This window comes from Rhipicephalus sanguineus, chromosome 3 (genome assembly GCF_013339695.2).
Source record: "Rhipicephalus sanguineus isolate Rsan-2018 chromosome 3, BIME_Rsan_1.4, whole genome shotgun sequence".
NCBI lineage: Eukaryota > Metazoa > Arthropoda > Arachnida > Ixodida > Ixodidae > Rhipicephalus > Rhipicephalus sanguineus.
The window spans coordinates 32,000,880-32,021,818 of NC_051178.1; the positions used below are offsets into that span (position 1 = coordinate 32,000,880).

Below are 20,939 nucleotides of genomic sequence, written 5' to 3' on the forward strand. Positions count from 1 at the left end.
ACTTGCTATGAAGTTGTCATAGCCCATGATGCAGGCGAAGTCTCTTGCTTTTGTTTGTATCAAGGCGCCACTCACCAGCAGATTCACGGCCCGTGTGTCCAAAAACCATTTAAAACGGCCCTTTCGACTGCTTCAAAAGCAGGAGCCCTCATCATTTTAGCGCTTCCTTTCACGCCAGATGCAACAGCGTCGATGATGGACTCCTGCTTGCTCAAGATGGTGGACAGTGTACTCGTCGATACGTCAAAGTCTCTTGCCACTTTGCTTTTCTTGGTCCCCGATTCGATGGCTATTATCATAGCCGCCTTCTGATCTAGCGTTATACGCTTTCGCTTTTCGCCTGGCGCATTCATGTTGCTAGAATCACGAGTGCAGTACTGTCATGAGTAAGAAAGAGCCCTTCGCAAGAAAGAAGACGATGAAACGTTTGAAACGGCGCGAGCGTGCTTACCATAGCGTGGAGAAGCCGGAGGCGCGTGACCCGAGCTGTGATCGGGACACAAAGAACGACGCGCTGGCATTGTCTACGTGGACTTGCCAGGAGAAGGTTGTCTCGCCAGCAAGCGCACTGGCGACGGGAGCGGCAGGAGTGCGACTCGGCAGCCTGTGACGCGGACATCCTGAGAGGTGGCCGGAGACCTCGACCCGGTTCGAGTGAGGCTGCTCGGGATGCAGCAACCGCGCGCAGCCATCACCGACGTTCCTGGCGCAAGCCCCCTTAGAAGCAAGCCGCCGAAGACAGTCCCCGGTGGGCCACGTCGGCTCTTAGCACCAGGCATCAGCGACCGCCGCTAGGCCTAATCTCGGAGGCCTCCGCCACGTCAGCGACGACGTCATGCAATGACAACGACGGACGACGATTTGGCAGCGGCAAGGACGGCAATGGTCGTCAAGAAGGTCGAGATCACCGACTAGGACACGACGCGACCGATCCTGGACTTTGACGGGAAACGCATCAACGGTATCAAGTAAGGTTGGCCCGAGGCATGAGCAGCACAAGGCTAGAGCGCTATAGAGCCACCTGACTTTTTCTTTTTGGGACAGTTTAGTTTGTAGTGTGTTTTGTGTGTAGCTCCAGTTTTTACAGTCTCTTTTGGTATCTGTTTGGTATATTCTTTGTGTATCCTATAGAGTGCCGTGCGTGTGCTCATTAAATGTATTTTGCCGTTAAGAGTCCTGTCTGAATCCATCACCCGCAACTACCTGAAATTCGTGACAAGTACGATAAAGATAAGGTGGAAGCAATAAAAAAAAAACACGCACGCAAAAACAACGCGGCTCACGTCGGCGAGTGACAACACTTGCAGTGATTGCAGGCAGGCGCGCCGCGGCCGTGCGCACCGAGAGGAAGGTGGGAATGGGCTTACGGTCACAGAGAGAGAGAGTGATTGTGAAGAGGAAGGGGCGCTCTTTTCTGCAGCCCTTTATGGAGCACGACTCAGCACCATGAGGAAGGGGAGAGGGGAAATATAAAGAAGACAGAAAAGAAAAGGGCGAGACATTCGCGGAGTTGCGGAGTCCTCGGCTGTCGGTGGTAGCCAAGCAGCGCACGTGCAACGCCCTCTCCTCCAGAAACAGCATGCGCATGGCGCACTGTCGGCTTTGCACACATTGCTGGAGGATGCGTGGTGGGAGTTTTGAACTGCTAAATAGAGTTGTCGCATTGCGCACAATCTCAAATTCGCGTTGTGCATTGACATGACATTGGCTCAAAATTTTATTTCCTAACAAAATTTGTTCGTTATATCCCATGACAGGCAAATTTTACCTCGTTAAAACGAGGTTTCGAATACATTGGTTTCTATGGGGACTTTCAAGGGGAATTACGATTTGTTCGTTATGTTCATTATTTCGTTATAGCCCATCTCGTTATAACAAGGTTTAACTGTAGTCTCTTCCGTTGTCCCAGTCTCTGCATCTCCAGTGTCGTCTTCATCACTACTACAGCAATCTTGCTCCCGCACTTGACTCACGATTTCTTCGCAGGTGAGCTCTGCGGACGTAGCCACTGCGCAGTCGCTGTCCACGTAATCCTCGATGGTTACCGCGGCATCTACCAGGAGCTTCTCGGGGAGCTCATTCCATAGTTCTGGGTCGAGCTACGCTTCGTTATCGCAGTCTCGTGGCGTTGGCTCGCAGTCTTGCAGCGTAAGCGAAGTCTCGAGAAGACCTGCCTTTCGCCAGCAGTTGCTGATGCCTTGACATTCCACCATGACCCTGCAAGCATTTCTGTGGCTTGACGGATGTTGACCTCTGTGGGTAGCTTCAGTCGTATGTTAATGAGAAGGCGCTGCACAAGTTGCTTCCGAAATTCGGCCTTCACACATCTGATGATGCCCTGGTCTAAACTTTGTAACAAAGAAGTACAACTTGGGGGCATAAATTCAAGCTGCACGTTGCTCAACCGCACATTCACCATATGTGCTGAACAGTTATCGACGATTAGAAGAACCTTCCTTTGTTTCTTCTTCATCACGTCGTCGAGCTGCAGCAGCCACTGCATGAACAGTTCTTGCGTCATCCACGCTTTCTTATTTGCCCGGTAGTCGCAAGGCAACGAGACAACATTTTTCAAACAGCGAGGCTTGGCGGACTTGCCAATAACAACAGGCTTGAGTTTTTCCGTGCCCATGGCATTGCAGCAGAAGAGCACTGACACGCGAAGACGCGATTTCTTTCCACCCTTGCATTTTTCACCTTTAAAGTTCATTGTTTTATTAGGTAACAGCTGATAAAAACATGCCGTTTCGTCGGCGTTGAAATTGTCGTCTGGACTGAACGACTCGACGATCTCCTGAAAGCACTTGTTCTGCCAGGCAATCTCACTTTCGGCATCTGCTGCCTTTTCTTCCCCGTACACGATTTTCCACGCGATGTTGTTCCTTTGCTGGAACCGATAGAGCCACCTGGCACTTGCATCGAAGCCTGAGGTGCCCAAAGCAGCTGCGAACTGTCGTGCCTTTTCTTGAATAATAGGGCCTGACAAGGGCACACCGTGTTGTCTGGCATCTTTACACCGTGTGAGGATGGCGGCGTCGACGATTTGGTAGTTGCCCAGCCGCAAGCGTTTTCTTGAGCCAGCTGTGATTCTTGATGTAATTTCACAATCTTCTCCCAATCCTTCAGTATCATTGCCACTGTTGATGGTGCGATATCACGCTCCCTGCATATGTCCACTTGCTTTTTTCCAGCATTCAGGTCCATCAGAATGTCCACTTTTTCCTTCAGCGAAAACTGGCATCGTTTCTTTTTAACGCTGGGCCCAGGAGAACTCATCGCCAGAAAAGCAAATGCACAACACGATCTCATCTTCACAGCTCCAACCGACAGCAACTAACAGCGTGGGGAGAACAGCAGCAACAGTGGGACTAAGCCTACAACGCTGCTGTATTTGTTGTATGCATTTGAAGCTCGCGTTGATGTCGACACTGATGGGGCTGCACCCGTTGAAGCGGGTTTCCCGGTGCATATCTGCTGCAGATGATGATGATAGGTGTAAGCTTCAGTGATTTCCTTACCAAAACATTCATGGAACTTCGTAATAACGAAGCATCTCGTTGATTTCTGGGTTAAATTACATACCTTAATCTGAAATATTCGGTATTCTGAAATTCGTGGTACTGAAAGTATTTTACATTGGTAATATAGGCATTTTGGTGGGGATTTCAAAAAAATTCGTAAATCTGAAAATTTCATTAATCTGATGTTTATAGTAACGAGATTTTACTGTATTATATTTTTCTTCAAAACTGCGGCGCGTAGAGCATGGTTTCTGAGACTGTGAGCCGGCAGGTTTCTCTCCGGCCGTCCTAATTGCACAGAGACAGTGTGATTTCGAGGTGGGTGTGGTCGACACCTCCTCTGCTCCGTGCCGCTCGCCTCCGAGGCATCGCTGAGGGCTACACATGTGCTGGGGAAGCCGCCGCGCTGTAGGTGTGGCTTGGATGAGGCGAGGAAAAAATGGTTTCGCGCTACTGTATGATCTTCCACTGACCTGTAAATGACAGCTTATTGTGTATAGCAGTAATGACCATGTTAGAAACCTCACAAAAACTTAAATGTGCATTTAACACTGTGTGCACACAGCGGTGACATCGAGATGTCCTCTCAGTTGCGCAGAACGTCAGCACCGTGTCTACGCAAGGTAACCGCTCAAACGCTCAGTTTAAGCAGTATGAGCCCATTACAAAGAGATGAGGTCCAACGCACGCTAAGAGGGGTGCTAACTGAACCGACCAAACTTGTCCCTTGGCATCAGTCATGCTTTCTTCTTGCATTGTCGGTGCCGCCACCGGGCTGGCACGTCCACACAGACCTGTGGCAAAGGCGAAATTTGTGCTCAGCTTTCCAGCCTCTCTAGCACAATGCTTCGCACTCTTCTGATGGCTTTTTATGATTCTCTTCCAAACTACATTTAAAAAAAATACTGAAACGTGTGCTGCGAGTTTTCTGCGCGTGTGGCAAGTGCGCAGACCTGCAAAATGGCGACCCTGCCGCTAGCGCTCCTCACAGATGACGTCAAGTGCATACCTTTTATACATTTGTTTATCTTTGTACAGTAGAACCCCGCTGATACGTTTTTGAAGGGACCGTAGGAAATAAACGTAAGAGACGGGAAACGTAAGAGCCGAAAAACAGGAAAAACGGCAAAATATTTAGTGGTACAGAATTTTATTTCAATTCTTACGAGCAGCACGAAAATTGGCGCGCTCAGCCGCGATCTAGTCGATGGATAGAAACACGGAGCTTAGGACGGCCTCATCCACAGAAATGTAATCAACGTATGTGATTTTTTAAACACCAACAGCTGTAGGCATGAAAGAACTAAGCACACGCAAGCGCGATCGGCGCGGCGAGTCCGACCGCGAACCGCACGCACGACCACGCGAGCTCCAACCAGCTTGAACTCCTCCCGTTCTCCGACAAATAACGATGATGATGAGTCTACGCCAACGCGATGGCAGAAGTGAATGCCAATCTCGAAGGCCTTGCTTTCGCAAGCAATTACGTCATAGACGCCATCTTTGCAATTTGAATCTCGAAGGCCATGCTTTTGTTTGCATCAATTGAAAGATTCTGTTGCTTGCGCCTCTCATGCGGCTAATATTACGGTCAAACGAGGCCAAACTGCGTGAAAATGCACCATGGCCGCTCTCTTTGGTAGTCACTCGGTCGGCTCCGAGCGCACTTCGCGACGTATCATACGGGAACGGTCCGACAGTTACGACGTAACAGCGGGGTTCCCAATACATTGTATCCTATGGGAGCTATGCCGGGACCGGCGGAAAATGACGTAACAGCCGGGAAAACGCAGCAGTGAGGAACGTAACAGCGGGGTTCTACTGTATAAGTGAAATAACATTACGCTGAGTGTTTTGAATATGTTTGGGGAACAAGCTTATACTGGAGAAATCTCAACCGCTGTTGTAAGAGTTCATTGTGTATTGTGAGCTTTTCTTTTTGTACTGTTTAGGAGTTGCAAAGTGATTCAGGCTAGTCATCATTAACATCACGCTACACTGGACGTTTTGAATATACTATTTGGTGAACTTCAAGCCTATGCTGGAGAAACCTCAACCGCTTTTGTAAGTGTTCATTGTGTCTTGTGATCTTGAGAAGTTATCAAGACTAGATGTTTTTTTTTATAATTGTGATATCCATTCATTTATTGTAAATGCAATAAAATTAGTCATTTATGAAAATTTTAGAGTAAAAAAAAAATTCCAACTTTGCAAGCCGCTTTGAGTCTTTGAAAAACCTGTGACAGGTCCTGGAAAGTCCTTGAATATCCTTGAATTTTTGTTTTTGCTAACCTGTGCGAACCCTGAGCCTGTAGCTCTACAACCGTGTACTGGTTATTATGACTATACTAAACGGAAGCGCATACCTCTGGACAAAAAACTGGATGTATTGCATATCACTGATACACTTGGAGTAACTCAAGCCCTTTGCTGCCCAGCAATGTGTTATGCCGGAGAAGGCTCATGAGAGCTTGGATATACAGTCGAGCCCGACTATATCGAACCCGTTTATATCAAATTATCCCGTATATCGAACAATTTCTAAACACGGTAAATTTACATTGAGAATATATAGCAAAAGTTACTGTTACATCGAACGAAAATAGCAACGATAACCGATATATCAAACTCCATGTGCCTCAAAAGTGCCCCAGCAAGTTGGCTTTCCCTCGCGGTGGCGGGGAAAACTGCCGGCGCCACCCTAGAAAAAGTGGTTAGACCCGGTTGTGCACGGGCGAACACCCCCCTGCAAGAAATGATCCTGGCCCGCTCGCAGCGCTTACAGCCAATCAGAGGCCGTCGTGCTTTCTCCGAGGTACAGAGGCGGTAGAAGTGAGCGCCATTTTTTCTTTCTTTATGCTTGTGTGCCTGCTGCTGCCTGTTTTCCTCGAGTCCTCATTCAGCGTGGTCCGTGCTGGTGGTGTTGCCTGTTGGTGCTCTGTGAACCTTCGTGTCGGCAGGGAGCTTAAGACCGACTTGCTCGGAGCTCTTTCTATGTTGAGTAGATCGTGGGCAGATGTCACGAAGGAGACGATCCAGAACTGCTTTAGGCGTGCCGGCTTCCGCATGCCTGGTGATGACACCCCAAATTCCGATGACAGCACTGAAAACACGGCAGGTGTTTCCGCCGAAGTTTGGAGCGAGCTGGCAGAGTTCCCGGGAGCTATCGACTGATCGACATTCGACATGTTCGTCAGTGCGGACGATGATGTCGCCATCATGGGTGAGCTACAAGATGAGGACTACGTTGCAGACGTCGTGCCGACCACGAGCCAAAGCGACAACAATAAGGAAATTGACGATGGCCCATTGCCTACATCCTCCGAAGTGATTAGTGCACTTGCGTTGGTCCGGCGCTATTGCGTGAATGTGGAAGGTTGCAGCCTCAGCTGCTCCGACTCGTTGGACAACGTGGAGGCGTGTGTGCTGTCGCAGGCAGCGAAGTCGTTGACACAGAAGAAAATCCAGGTCTATTTTGTTCCAAAGTAGGGCACGCAAGTAAGCCACCATATTAATAAAGTACTTTTCTTATTGTTATGTGCCTTTGTGTCAAAATCCTATAGCGGGCCTATATCGAATTATGCCATATATCGAACTAATAAACGTTTTTTGGTGAGTTCGATATACCCGGGTTCGACTGTAGTAACTAAATTCCTACAGGGCAGAATTTCCTACAGGGCAGGAACTTCCTACAGGCAGAATTGGTGTGCCTGCTGTACAAGTCCTTCCACAATTGCCAAGGAAAGACAAGGAGGACTCCAGCATCCAGACTATCATATGGATAGCGGGACACGCTGGCATCACGAGTAACCTGCACGCCGATCGAGCAGCTCGAGGCTTTGTACACAACTGAACACTTCCTTCATTGACCGCAGAGGACCTGGAGCCAGTTGACCTCCAGCATGCCACAATACTGAATTACCACAGAGGGTGTCAGTATTCACCGCCTCATCAAAAGCCTACGACGGAGGAGGCTACTGCCTGGCGTAGACTCTAAACAGGCCTACAAAAACCTACGCACATTTCATCGCATGCAACCCACAGCCACGGCCGGTCTGGAGGCGCGCGCTCGCTCCTTCCTTTACGGCCTGCGCACGGGGGGTTGTTGCTACCTATGGCCGCAATTTCGTGGGGGCGCTCCGAGCCAACTGCTCTCTAACTCACTCCCGTCCGTTGCGGAGGCTAGCGCGCGCAGGGAGTGCTCGGCTTCCGACTTACCGTGGCGCTTTCTGAAGTTACTCTATATGGTATTAATGGTACCAATGCGATAGAAACATGGTAGCAAGTATATATGATGACTCTGGTAAATTCCGCTTTACAGAAGTGGTGGCGCAGGCCGCTCATAAGCCCGCTTCTGTTGCTCGGCAAGGCATCGACGCGGTTATAACACAGCCTTGTTTTTTTTTTTTTTAGGTTTCTGTAACTTCGAGAATAAGAGGATGAACATTGCATTTGGTTGAGGAAACGGTTTAATCGTGGTTTAGGAAATGTTTATTTCAACTGTATGTGCCGGCCGTCGCTGTACTTGAAAATAACAAAATTGCACATTTTTTGTTGGAGGCATATATCTTAATTCGCGCTTTAATATTGAAACAAATACTTCAAAAAAGTAAAAGTCACTGCATAATGGGGACGACCACGCTGCAGACGAAGAGGAAACATAAAAACTTTCAGAGAATCCTTTCAATGGGAAACAGAATGTTTTCCTTGGTACTACAACAATATGCGCATGGAGAACTGAAAAAAATCACTGCTGGTAAAACACTGTAGTAACGATCACAGTTTAAAGGAGTCAAGTCTGTCACAGCCTGATATGCTTCCGCGAGGGCTTGTGAATAAAACCGGAAGGCCTGTCATTCTGATCTGTTAACTTTTTTGTGTAGTTAATAAGAAGAATCCGGAGAAACTTCTCAGAAATAATATGAGCCAGCACTCTCGCGTGACTCTTGTCCACACCTTCCGGACAGTCCAGAAGTGGTGAATCTTCAAGGTATGGCTCAACAGTCAATTGCAGAGTCTCGAGGATTTTCGTTGGAGGAAGATATTTGACTGCTTTCTCGAAGAACTTCACAATTGTGTCCAGCATTGATAGTAACTCCGGCTTTGGGTAGTGTAGATCATAGGCTTCTTGCTGATGGAGAAGATGATACAAAGGACTGCTCGTTTTGTTTATCGTCACTATAGCACGGCGCATGTTTCGCGACCGACATCAGTGATGAGTTTGGCAATGTAACCACCTACATACACCAAGCCTGAATAGGCAACAGAGTTTGGTGGTTTGCGAGGAGGTTCTCGCAGAGCTTCAAGTTCCTCAATAACATCTTCCGGAATAGACACCGCTGCTTCTTCAATGTTTTCGTCGCGAATGCGCATGTCTTTTCAAGGTAGCGCCTTTTCCTTGACAATGTGGGTCAAAGCAGCTACGACGGCTCTTGCGTCTAGCGCGTCATTGCCCCCGCACATTGCCCTCAATTTTCCAAACAACGCCTCTGTAGGATCACTGTTAAATTTCTTCGTGAGCACATAGTTTACTCCTTTTCTCAGAAGAAATCGGACTGTCTGCACTGTGGACTTCGTGGTGAAAAGCAGGGCAGTGTACGTCTTGTCTGTAAAGTTCCCAACGCCAGCGGCGACAGAAGAATCCTGGATGCGCTTAATGTAGCCTGAAAATTAATTTTGCAGCCACAGCAATCTAAGCACACGGGCCTCAGTCATTTTCGCCTCCATCGAATATAAGGTGGTCGGGTCTTAAAAAATATTGTTGCTAGTAGCGCTGCGTGTGCGTCTTCTATGGCCGAGTGCCGAGAAAGGCACTGTCCCCACATGCACCTGTACTTCCTTCACCGCTTGCTACAACCGAAAGAAGTAATTAGCACGAGAAATTGGCCAGGCACAGCTGGTTTACAACACGAAGCCCATGCGGCGGAACGCGCTTTGGGCGGTTGGCTCGCGACGCCCTCACGCGGAGCGCGCCCTTCGTGACTGTATAGAAAAAGTTCCATTGTACTCCCGGCGGCTGCTCAGGCCGTAAGGGAAGGAGTGAGCGCGCGCCTCTAGACCGGCCGTGCCACAGCCTACAGGGACAAATGTCCATGGTGTGGGGCCACACCAACCCTGTTCCACATTACATGGGAGTGCATGCTACACCACCTCGAACACAACATGAAAACCCCGGTGAGCAGTGGGAGGTAGAGCACTGCACGGGCTGATTTTTCCGGCCCGGGCCCGGCCCGGCCCGAAAACGCCATGCTCCGGCCCGCCCGAGCCCGGCCCGGTGTTCCTAAGTGTGGCCTGTACCCGGCCCGGGCCCGACAGGTTTGGGCCCGGCCCGGCCCGTTTCAGCTAGTTATGCCTTGAGCATAAAGGAGGCACTGTCCAACCTTCGGTTATTGTGAAGATACCTGCCGCACAACTTTCACCGGTACTGTGTATAATTTTGGTGAATTACGCGCGTAACACTCTTGCGAAATGATTGCAGGGCAATATAAAATATAATTGGAGTCATAGCTGCCTCTTTCATTTACGCACGCAGTGCTAACCACGCAATCTCATTTTTGCATTTCAAAGAACAACTACAAAATATAATACCTGCATGAAGTGGAGAAAAAAGCATGGCAGACATTTTTAAATTGAGTCTACATCAACTGCATACGAACTAGGGCTGTTGAGTAAAAGTAGCAAGTCTCCTGCAAACCTCATCTATTGCACAATGCAATGGGGAAAAAAACGTGCTCTATCTGCTTCTGGGAGGAATACGCCAGGCTGGGCAGCGTTACATAAATTAAAGCTGTCGTGTTGACTCCTCGGCAGGCAACTGCACCCAACCTACACTACGTTTTCGTGTTCAAAACAACAAGGTTCTTTGTCCCACCCTTCTTCCCCGAGTCACCGCCACCGTCACTGCCACTCGGGGAAACGAGTGTCTCTATGGTCTGGCGCATCGCCACTAGTAATGGGAAAATCAACAACGGCGCTTGCCCTGGGATAAGAGTCGCTTCGCATCTTGCACTTAAAATGCACGAAAAACAGCTCCTGAGATATTAATGACTCACAAGTCGCGTTGGCTAGTCTACGGGCATGCGAGCGTAGCTGCATACTCGAAATGTTTCCCTAGATACAAACGTGCACATTTTATACACACTAATCTAGGCAGTTTACCGTTGTTTTCCTTACACGGTACCCAAGAACATCTTTCACTCACTATAATGGCGGAAACTTATATTAGGCGTTTCTTGAAATCCCATGTAGCATACCGATGGAGCAAAATTGTAGACGTCTTGTACTGTGCAATTTCTATGCACGCCAATGCACTCCAGGTGGTTTAAATTACCCGGAGCCCTCAACGACGGCGTCTCATATAGCCTGGGTCGCTTCGGGAAGTTAAACCCCACAAAACAACAAAAACAGAGCCACACAATGTACACCCGCAATTATACCTATACGTATGAGACCCGGGCCTAATACGGGCCTGGCGCAGGCCCGAGCCCGACCCGAGCCCGAACACCAGGGGCCCGAGCCCGGCCCGGGCCCGATCCAAGAACCCCTTACCCGGCCCGGCCCAGCCCGCGGGCCGGGCCGGGCCCGGGCTTTCGGGCCGGCCCGGGCCCGTGCAGTGCTCTAGTGGGAGGCACTGCTGTCCAGCTTGGCCCTCGACGACCAGATCGGGCTGGTCCTGCGGCCAGAGAGGATGGCAAGAGCCAGCGGAGCCCTGGACTAGGAGACCATACCATCACCAAATCCTCTTCGGGGCAATCCACAAGGGCTCTGCCCGTCTTTGAATAAAGTTTGTCATCATCATCATCATCATGGAGTAACAAGGCAATGTTGATGATGGCATTGGCAGTTAAGACGGTTTACTTTAGTCACCTATACTTGCCAGACTCCTTTAGTTTGCTGCCAGTGATTGGTATACTATATGATGGTTGTTTTGTCATCTCAGTGTTCTGAAGAAAAATTCTGCCTGCCCTATATTCGGGTTTTTATGACGGTTGACAGTTCGGCCAGTTGGTGTAGCATGTTGTATTTTTGAGTAGATACATAAAATATGGGGAGGAACAAAGTGGACAGTAGAGGTGCTACGTACTGTCCACTTCACTTTTTAATGCGATAGCGTTAAAGAGCTCATGTCCAATTTTTAATGCGATAGCATTAAAGAGCTTGTGTTGCAGAAATTTCGGTGTCGGTGTTGGCATTGTCCGTGAACAGAAAATAAAGATATATGCAAACAATTAAATAAATTGTACCGGAGCACATCGGTGTGAGGGCTGATATATGCGACAAAATAAATAAAGAATAAAAATTTTTCGTTTGAGTGGGATTCGAACCCAGGCCTTCTGTGTGGCAGTTAGGTGTTCTACCACAGAACTGTGCCAGTGCTTGAAACAGCCTCAAAAAAAAAAAAAAAACTATTTGCCTGGTGCGCCACCGATGGCGGCGCTGCGAACAGCGCTCCTGTGACGCAAAGGCAGGGATGCGGCTTTCGTCGTCTGCTAGGCTGTGGCTAGAACAGCAGCATTTTCGTTAAACGCCACTACTACTAGCTGTATTGTCTTGTAATGATAGTTCTTCAGATGGCTGCTAGCATTACAGGAGGTTAAGAAATGTTAACATTTAACGTATCTTCTCTATACACAGAGCCATCGCAGTTAGGATCATGCCACTGAGTTCGTAGCGTCACTCACTGGGCTGGATGGCGTTGAAATAGCTTACGTGAAAGCGCAAACGAGTTTAAGAGAACCTGCGCTGCTTTGGAAGCGAAGCGCTATCAATTTTACGGCTTATTTGCAAATGTTAGCGTTATGTAAACAGACTTGAACGAAAGTTCAAGTCTGACGGCCCACTAGTTATGCAATATGCATTGTGTGACGCCCGGTCACTATTTCCCTCTCCTGCCATGCTGTATAGAGGGTCTCACTGTTTACTAACACAGGCCCTGGACCGCTTCCGGTTTCCTGCGCTGGCGTAGGCTAGCAGGATTGGCGGGGAACAGAAGCCTTGGCGAGTAGCCCGTAGAGTTTCAACACTTTTCTCCCTGTTTCTAGCAAAATATTTGAATTAAATATTCTTCTAAGCTACACACCACACTGAAAGAGTTAGTCTTTAACTATAAGCGCCTTTCTTTTATGTGAAACTGGAGAAAGAGTATTCCCTTACTCTGACAAATCTTAAAAAAACGCTTTACGCTTCGGTGTTGCAGAATAATAAATGAGGTGACCGGAAGTTTCTTGGGGTACACCACGTGCTCCTGCTATCGCAATCTTGAAACCGTCTATAACATACGTTGACGTAGGAGAGAGGGGGGGGGGACAAAGAACTTTACTGAGACCCCGAGGAAATGGATCATGCGCTTATGGGCTTCCTTGGCAACCAATACAAGTGCACTTGCGAGAAACCCACTACGCTATAAATCATTGTAATTTTCGAGAAGTAGGGAAGCAAGCACTGTGCCATTTTCCGTCATTCTACGGAGAGCCATGGTACCTGTTAAACGCATGTAAGGCATTATGCGCACTTTGTTGATGCTGTGCCTGATGACGATGCAGAATTATGGCGGAGCCCTTTGTAATGGGTTGGAAGCATTCAACTACCTACTCGGTGCGCAATTCGCATTGTGTGGTGCCTGGTTACAGAATTTGCATTGTGCGACGCTTGGTGCTTATTTTACTCTTCTACCACGCTATATTGCATATGATAATGTGGTGCCTTCCCGACATGAAGCCTGTATAGGGCCTTTTTGCAAAGCAGTTTCAAGCACCGGCATGGCTCAGAGGTTGAATACTGGGCTCCCACGCAGAGGACGCATGTTCGAACCTCGTTCCATCCTGGAATTTTTTTCTTATTTCGAGCGATAGTGGTTACGGACACCGGCGGCGGCGGCGGCAGCAGCGGCGGACAACTACGGCGCCAAAAACGGCCGCTTAAGTGATCTCATAACAGCTTTCGCTGTAAAAATCATCACACGATGACGTCACCTTATGACGTCCTCATGACATCACAGACCGCCAAAATTTGTGACGTCATAACGTCACGTCACATGATGTCATCACATGACATCGTCGCTTTGCATTGCCTAAGTGATCGGTGGGTCGATCACTTAGGCAATGCAAGACCAGGCAATGTGTGTAAAAAGCTTGCAATGCCTCGTACCCTGGAGGCAGTGCAAAACCACGTTACGTCCAAAAAGCATTCGGAAGGAGGCGGGGAACATCGACTGAACATCAATGAACAAAAAGAAGAAGATGGATTTCTCCTTTGAGTCATCTTAGTCAAATGCATAAGGAACCCTGCGAGTCTCTTTAGTACAGTGACCGCATCACGCCCTATCAGGAGTCGGCCGTTGAGAGTGATTTACACTATTCTATTGCAAATACATCTTACTACGACTTTTGATGCAAAAGCTTTGTATTTATCTACGTTAGTATGATTACACTAATTCTGTTCAGCATACTTTCAAATGACCAGTAATGAGTCGGCAAACGTTGATTTATTAACGTATGGGTTAAACTATGCTGAAAAAAAACAAAAAAAAACGGCACAACCTATGAAATATTTCATATCACCGTCGTGCATCCCCTTTTGACACGTGCTCTCAACCTTTTTAATTCTTCTTTAAACTTGAAGTACTTACGATGCTATTACACGGCAGCTGCTGAAAACTTGGATTTAATCAAAGGTTGTTGCCTGTAACAACCATTTTATTTATTTGAATGACATCACACGTCTCTTGTCATGCGCTTAAAACTCCGAACAAAGGAATTGAATCGAAGGAGCAAGCTTGGCATCCGAACAAGCACAGCATGTGGTATACGCATATTGCGCTTTAACGCAGACACGGTAGCCGAAGCCCGAACGCTGAAGTCGGTGATCGAAAATGGTCTGGAAAGTCATTTTGAATACGCCACAGCCATAGGACAGTCACGAAAAGAAATCGTCGCCATACATGCAGATGTACACATTGACGGCTAGCAGACGACACCAGGAGCAATCGACACTGAACGTGCTCCTTACGGCAACTCCGCTCAATTTCGCTGGGCATTTTGCTTGAACATTCAGTACAAATTGCTTTATCAACTTGCCCACTAATGTTTCAATAACTCGAGCAGGAGAGACCAGCTGGTAGCTTCGAGCAGCCTTCGCATAGCGAACGCATGCGTGAAGGGCAGCATTCGAGTCCCCTCTCTGACGTCACACGCGAGAGGGTGCCATTCGAAGACCTCGAGGCAAATACAGGCATCATGTAGTTTGAGGAGTCTCATTAACGCATGTAATATTGTGGAGCAGAAGAACAGAATTGCACTAGGCATCGCACCATGTGGACTGTGTAACAAGGGGGCCCACCCATTACAAAGCGCTCAGATGTAATTAATCATGATAATTGGCAACAGCATCAACAAAGTGTACAGCTTTGCGTATTGCCTTACGAATGTTTGTAAAATCAGCGTGAACAGGACAAAGCATAAGACAAGAAGGACGCAGTACGAGCGCCTTACGGATGCGTAGTGGGTACTTTGCTGCACAAGAAGGAAAACCTGGGCTAGTTGGTGATAGCTTATTTTTGAACAGCTTACAGCGTTAAACAGACTTCAACTTCGTCCTCGTCTGTTTAGCACCGTATGCTGTTAAAAAATGATTTGCACTATGATTAATTATGGCGTAGTGGACACTTTGCAACTTCACTTGCAGTAGGCATACATTATAGGAGAGTTTCAGATAGCCAGTGTTACACCCACTGACGTTCCTTTCTTGTGGCACAGCCAAGTTTTCCACTGAGGAGTGAAGCCTGGGAAGCGAATGAGAGGACGATGTGAATGGGACTGAGTCGTGTTATTGCATTTTACTCTTGAAGGTGAAGTTCAAGCGTCCTTGAACTTTTAAAAGGAAGTGAAGAGGGACCCCTTGCAGTGAGAGAAGAGGGGAGGAGGATAATAAATTAACACAGCATGCAGCGTGAAATAGGTGCCTTTTATTTCTTCCTGGCAAAGAATGGTCAAACTAAAGTGCCACGCCAATCCAATCTCAACAGCTTGTCAATAACTTGTGCGGTCAGCAGCCACATTCAACCTGTTTCTAGCTATGTTTGCTCTTCAAATATACAATTCTAGAAAAAGTATGCTCGCCTGCATATGTCACAGAAAACTGCAGCAAAAGCTTTACAGCCATCTCATAGAGAAGGGGAAACAGGTGAGCTCCTCCGCAGTGCAAAGTTGCTATGTGGTGAAGCATGTCAAAAATCAGAAGGGGTTGCAGTCACGGGACATAGTGTGCCTCCAAAGAATGTGTTATAAGTGCATAGCACTTCAGTGACCCGGCTTGTAGTCCATCTATAGATCTCACGGGGCGACATCACGCTCAAAATCAAGTGGCCAATACAGGCCTGAAACAAGGCTAGCAGTGTTCAAAACCGGGTTAAAATAAACGAATGATGTCTAAAATAATATAATTAACGGAAATGACCAACAAGTAATCGCAATAATTAACTTAAAATCGCTAAAAATGCTTCTGAAACATGCACCTGACTCTGCGCCAGAGATGGAGCCATTGCCTCACCAGAAGCACGATTGCTCCTCCCACTGGCATTCTCCGGTGCATTTGTCGCTACGCCTTTACAGGGGAAACAACCTGGCGGAACTCGCTGCGGACGACACGTATCTCAACTGCCGTAACAAGCAGGAAGTCGATAAAGCACAGCAAAAAGTAGCATGCATGTCGCATACTGACTTTGCGAATCTCGCTAACAAGATTCTATTTGTGCTGGGGAAGCCCTACATGCTTACCTCAAACATTGATGACATCAACGGTTTGGTAAACAGAGCAGTGGGAACTCTACGAATGGGAATTGCTGGGTGTCCGTGCTACGCACTTCCTCCGGTTTCACAGTAGTGAAGCTGCATTTTATGCAGAATTTAAAGGACCCCTGACACCAGAATTGAAACCTCAAGATGTTTGTGTTTGTTTCTTTTTTTTCGAGGATGTCCCAAAAATGTCTTTGTGGTCCGCAGACTCCCATTTGAGAACCACTGCAGTAGACTCTCATTAGACTTAATCTGAAGGGACCAGGAAAATGTGTTCCGTTTAACAGGGCTTCCAGTTACTGAGGGAGGAGCAAGGGTGCAGAATCCAAATATGAAACCAATCATCTCAGTTCCGTTTAAGGGATTTCCGTTTACTGAGAGTCTCTTGTATGTCACTGAGGCTCATGTGAAACACAGAACAGGTTTTAGAGAAGAGCCTTACAAATGAGTGTGTAGACACACACAGCATCGAAGAAGTGCATGGCAAAGTGAGTGGCCAAGTGCTGTACCACAAGTGCTGACATCGAGGCAGTGGTTGCTGCCCATAAGCGCATTGCTGGGCAAAAGTGCAACAAGAAAGATGGGTTCATGAAAGGTAAAAATAGTATGCGCAGTGACGCAGTAAGAAAAACGCAAACAAGCACAATTAGCGCTTGTCCTTGTATTTCTTACTGTGTCATTGTGTATAATTTGCGCATACCATTTTTACCTTTCAAGTATGAACTCACCCAGCAACACGTTTTATTGAACAATGTATTCGGCAGTATCGCACTAAGTCACGTATAACTTGGTCTCGCGAGTGGACTAAACGGCAGCCTGAGTGTACGCATTTGTGCTAACCACCGTTTCCTTGATTGTGAACAGACCATCCCAACAGCGAGCACTGTGTGCAGGTGGAGCGCCTGCAGGAGCAACTGGCCTCCGAGAAGCAGCGGTCGCAACGGCTGGCCGAGCGGGAACACGAGCTGGAGGCCCAGTTGCATGAAGCCCAATCGCGGGCAGCCACCCTGCATGATCGGAGCCAGCGCATCTGGTCAGTGCACTGCTGGGGATGGGCACAGCCTGACTTTGTGCATATGCCATTCATCGGCGATTGGGCTTGATTGAGGTCATGTACGCAGGAGAATTGGTGAGAATGCCTAGCAAGCACGTCTCTATGTTTGCTGGATGGAGCAGGTTCATGTAGGTGAAAAACGGAGTGGTATTCTCGGGCAATCGCTTTCATAAATACTATCCCTGAAACAAGATGGCTGCCACACCCAATGGCACAGTGTCAGAAACACTATTGGCTGTATGTGCCCAATCATCCAGTGTCGAGTTCATGATCATGTGTCATTTCCACCAGAAGGTACACAAGCTGAAAGATTGAAGAATGGAAACAAGGGAAACAAATTTTTAGCTTACAAAGCTCTGGTCTCCCAGAGAGTTGGTGGGAAGGGTTATGCACCAATAAGAAAAACACATAAAATGTTGACACAAAAGGCCTTTTAACACAGGAACAGATACATGCTTTGACGTTTTGACATAGAAGCTGACTGAAAATCTGTTCCATAAATAGTGCTGAGCGTACCACACAATAATGCCTCGTCTGACATAATAATATTTTGACACAATTTCAATGGCACATCAGATAAAAATTTATTTAAATATAAAACTAAAATATACACTAGACTCTCAGTAATTTAAACTCGAGAGGACTTCAGGATTCTATTTGAACTATAAGAAGTTCTCATAAGCACGACTCTGGGCAACATACCAACTAGTGTTGGGATGTTTATTGTTTCTGAGACTCGCATCAACATCATAAGCAGCTCTGCATCATTGCAAGTAGAGTTCTTAGACATCAGCGATATACAAGTACTCATTATCTTACCACACGTGTGTAATTAAGGGATGAAATTTGTTGTGTCACGTGACACCCATTAGCTCCTTCCCAATCTTGGGCGCTTTTCCACATGACACTAATATACTGCGGCGAAAGTGACTTTAAGAAGTGTTGGCCACCCGATCGACCAAGGTCAGACTGTGTTTTTTTAAGTGCGAATGCACTTTATAAGCGACCCTGAATCCGCCGTCCCATAGCAACGGCGCGAGGAAAGGAGAGGAGCGTCTGTAGCAACGGCGCAGCGACGTCACAGCCCACGTGACTGCGCGCGCTCCGCCTCCTCACCGCGGTTTGCGCGGGCGCGCGCCGGCTCCGCACCGCTCTTCTAGGTGGCATTGGGTGCAGTGCTTCGCCGCTCCTTCTCTCGCCGTTCGCTCTCTCTCCTCCCTGCGCCCCACTCTCCCGTCCGCTGGCTGGGCGCCTCTCGAAATGTGTGCTCGAGACGCCGCTGTGAAACGCCAACGGCGACCACAAGGCCGAGATTATGGCCGTCAGGTACAATGACAACACAAACAGGTGCTGATGAATGTGTAAATAAATGGTTACGGTACAAATCCTCGTCTCGTCATTAATTTACGCCATTAAAATTACTGCGCCGTGTACTCTCGGCGCAAGAAATGCATTCGCATTTCCTCACGATTCCCTTCGGGGAGGTGGGGGCATTTTTTTTCTACCTCAGTCAGTATGCAAACTCTTGGGGCGTGCGGTTTGGCTAGTTTGGCCATTTTGTAGGCACGCAATCGGCTTTATATGCAACTGATACATCAAAACGCGAATGTTCAGTTAGGAGCAACAAAGATGTCAGATATTTCGAGGCATGGACAAGCAATAAAATTGAATTAACCAGATTTGTGCAGTGAGGCAGTTTGAGCTAAGGGGCTTCAAAATACGTAGCTGGCCAACGAAACATTTAAGATTTGTTTGAATTAACCGAAAGTTGGAATTATCAAGAGTCTACTGTAGTAAAGGTACAATAAAAGCGAGTTACAGTCAAGGAAATAAAATTGAGTTGCACAGAATTTTGTGAAAGAGATCTCCTAACTTCACAGTGGGCTAGTTGGTTAAATATGATCAATGTCTCTTGCGCACACTCTACAAAAAAAGAAACTGGGGACAGCGACGAAAGACGTACAAAACACATCAGCGCAAACTAACAACTGTTTAATATGTAGATGAACATGATATCTACAGCAGATCCACAGCCACTATAGTCCTCCATAAAGAAAGCGACAGAATCCCAATAAAGAAGGGCGTACGGCAGGGAGACACGATCTCTCCAGTGCTGTTCACCGCGTGTTTACAGGAGGTTTTCAGGGCCCTAGATTGGGAAGAATTAGGGATAAGAGTTAATGGAGAGTATCTCAGTAACCTGCGATTCGTCGATGACATTGCATTGATGAGTAACGAGGGAGACGAATTACAGCTCATGATTACTGAACTGGATACGGAAAGTAGAAGAGTAGGTATGAAAATTAATATGCATAAAACTAAAGTAATGTGGAACAATCTTGGCAGAGAACAGCGCTTTGCGATAGGTGGCGAGACACTGGAAGTTGTAAAGGAGTATGTCTCCTTAGGACAGGTAGTAACCGTGGAGTCGAACCTTGAGATTGAAGTAACTAGAAGGATAAGAATGGCTTGTGGCATATTCGGCAGGCACTCTCAAATCGAGAATGGTAGTTTACAACTATCCCCCAAGAGAAAGGTATAGAACAGCTGCATCTTACCGGCACTTACCTATTAGGCAGAAACCTGGAAGCTTGCAAAAAGGGTTCAACTTAAATTGACGAGGCCGCAGCGAGCCAAGGAATGAAAAATTATAGGTGTAACCTAAGGGACAAAAAAAGAGCAGAGCTGGTCAGGGAACAAACTGGTGTTAAGGACATCTGAGTCGAAATCAAGAAGCAGAAATAAACATGGGCAGGACATGTAGCGCGTCGGCAGGATAACCGGTGGTCATTAAGGGTAACTGAGTGGATTCCAAGAGATGGCAAACGCGTGAGGGGGAGACAGAAAATTAGGTGGGTAGATGAGATTAAGAAGTTTGTAGGTATAACGTGGCAGCAGAAAGCACAGGACCGGGTTGATTGGCGGAACATGTGAGAGGCCTTTGCCCTGCAGTGGGCGTAGACAGGCTACTGATGATGATGATGAACATGATATATATACAGTGATCACACACGTGTGCAGAGCTACCCTTGCTCCCGATGTCACCTATCCTCATTTATTAGTTCAATTTCTCTTTGGCTGAGTGCTATCGACGGAGCACTTGCACACGCTGCTGTTTTTGTAGTGTAGGCTTTGATGACCTCCCGTTTTGTCTGCTTGCTCGACCTGTGCACAATTTCAGATTTTTCAAACACAAGACTGCATGGGCACCTGCTGTCGCCAGATGTTCCTGTGCTGATGTGTTTTGTGCTGATGTGCTGATTGCGCTATGTTTGTAAGTCTTTCGCTGAGATTGCGCTGGTGTGTTTTGTACGTCTGTCATCACTGCACTGTCTCCAGTTTCTTTTTTTGTAAAGTGTGCGCAAGAAACATTGCTCCTAAAGTGATTCCCGAAAATTCTGTTCCTGAATCTGCGCAAGAAAGCATGAGCTTCCACAGTGTCATGCGGCCAAGTCGCAATCTGTACCTTTGCCTGAATCGTAACAGACTCACTGTAGCAGCTTTAGTGGCTATGGATTTATGCTGCTGAGCTCGAGATCAGAGGTTTGATCCCAGCCACGGTGTCTGCATCTT

General features: G+C 47.5%; 1 protein-coding gene across 1 annotated transcript in view; it reads left to right on the forward strand.

Moving 5' to 3' along the window:
* The window catches only part of LOC119385368 (translation initiation factor IF-2-like), a 91,117-nt gene that overhangs the window by 7,794 nt on the left and 62,384 nt on the right, over positions 1-20,939 (forward strand). The window contains exon 4 of the mRNA XM_037652820.2: positions 17,206-17,345. Within this exon, the coding sequence (XP_037508748.1) occupies positions 17,206-17,345 (140 nt within the window). The remainder of the gene's footprint in view (positions 1-17,205; positions 17,346-20,939) is intronic.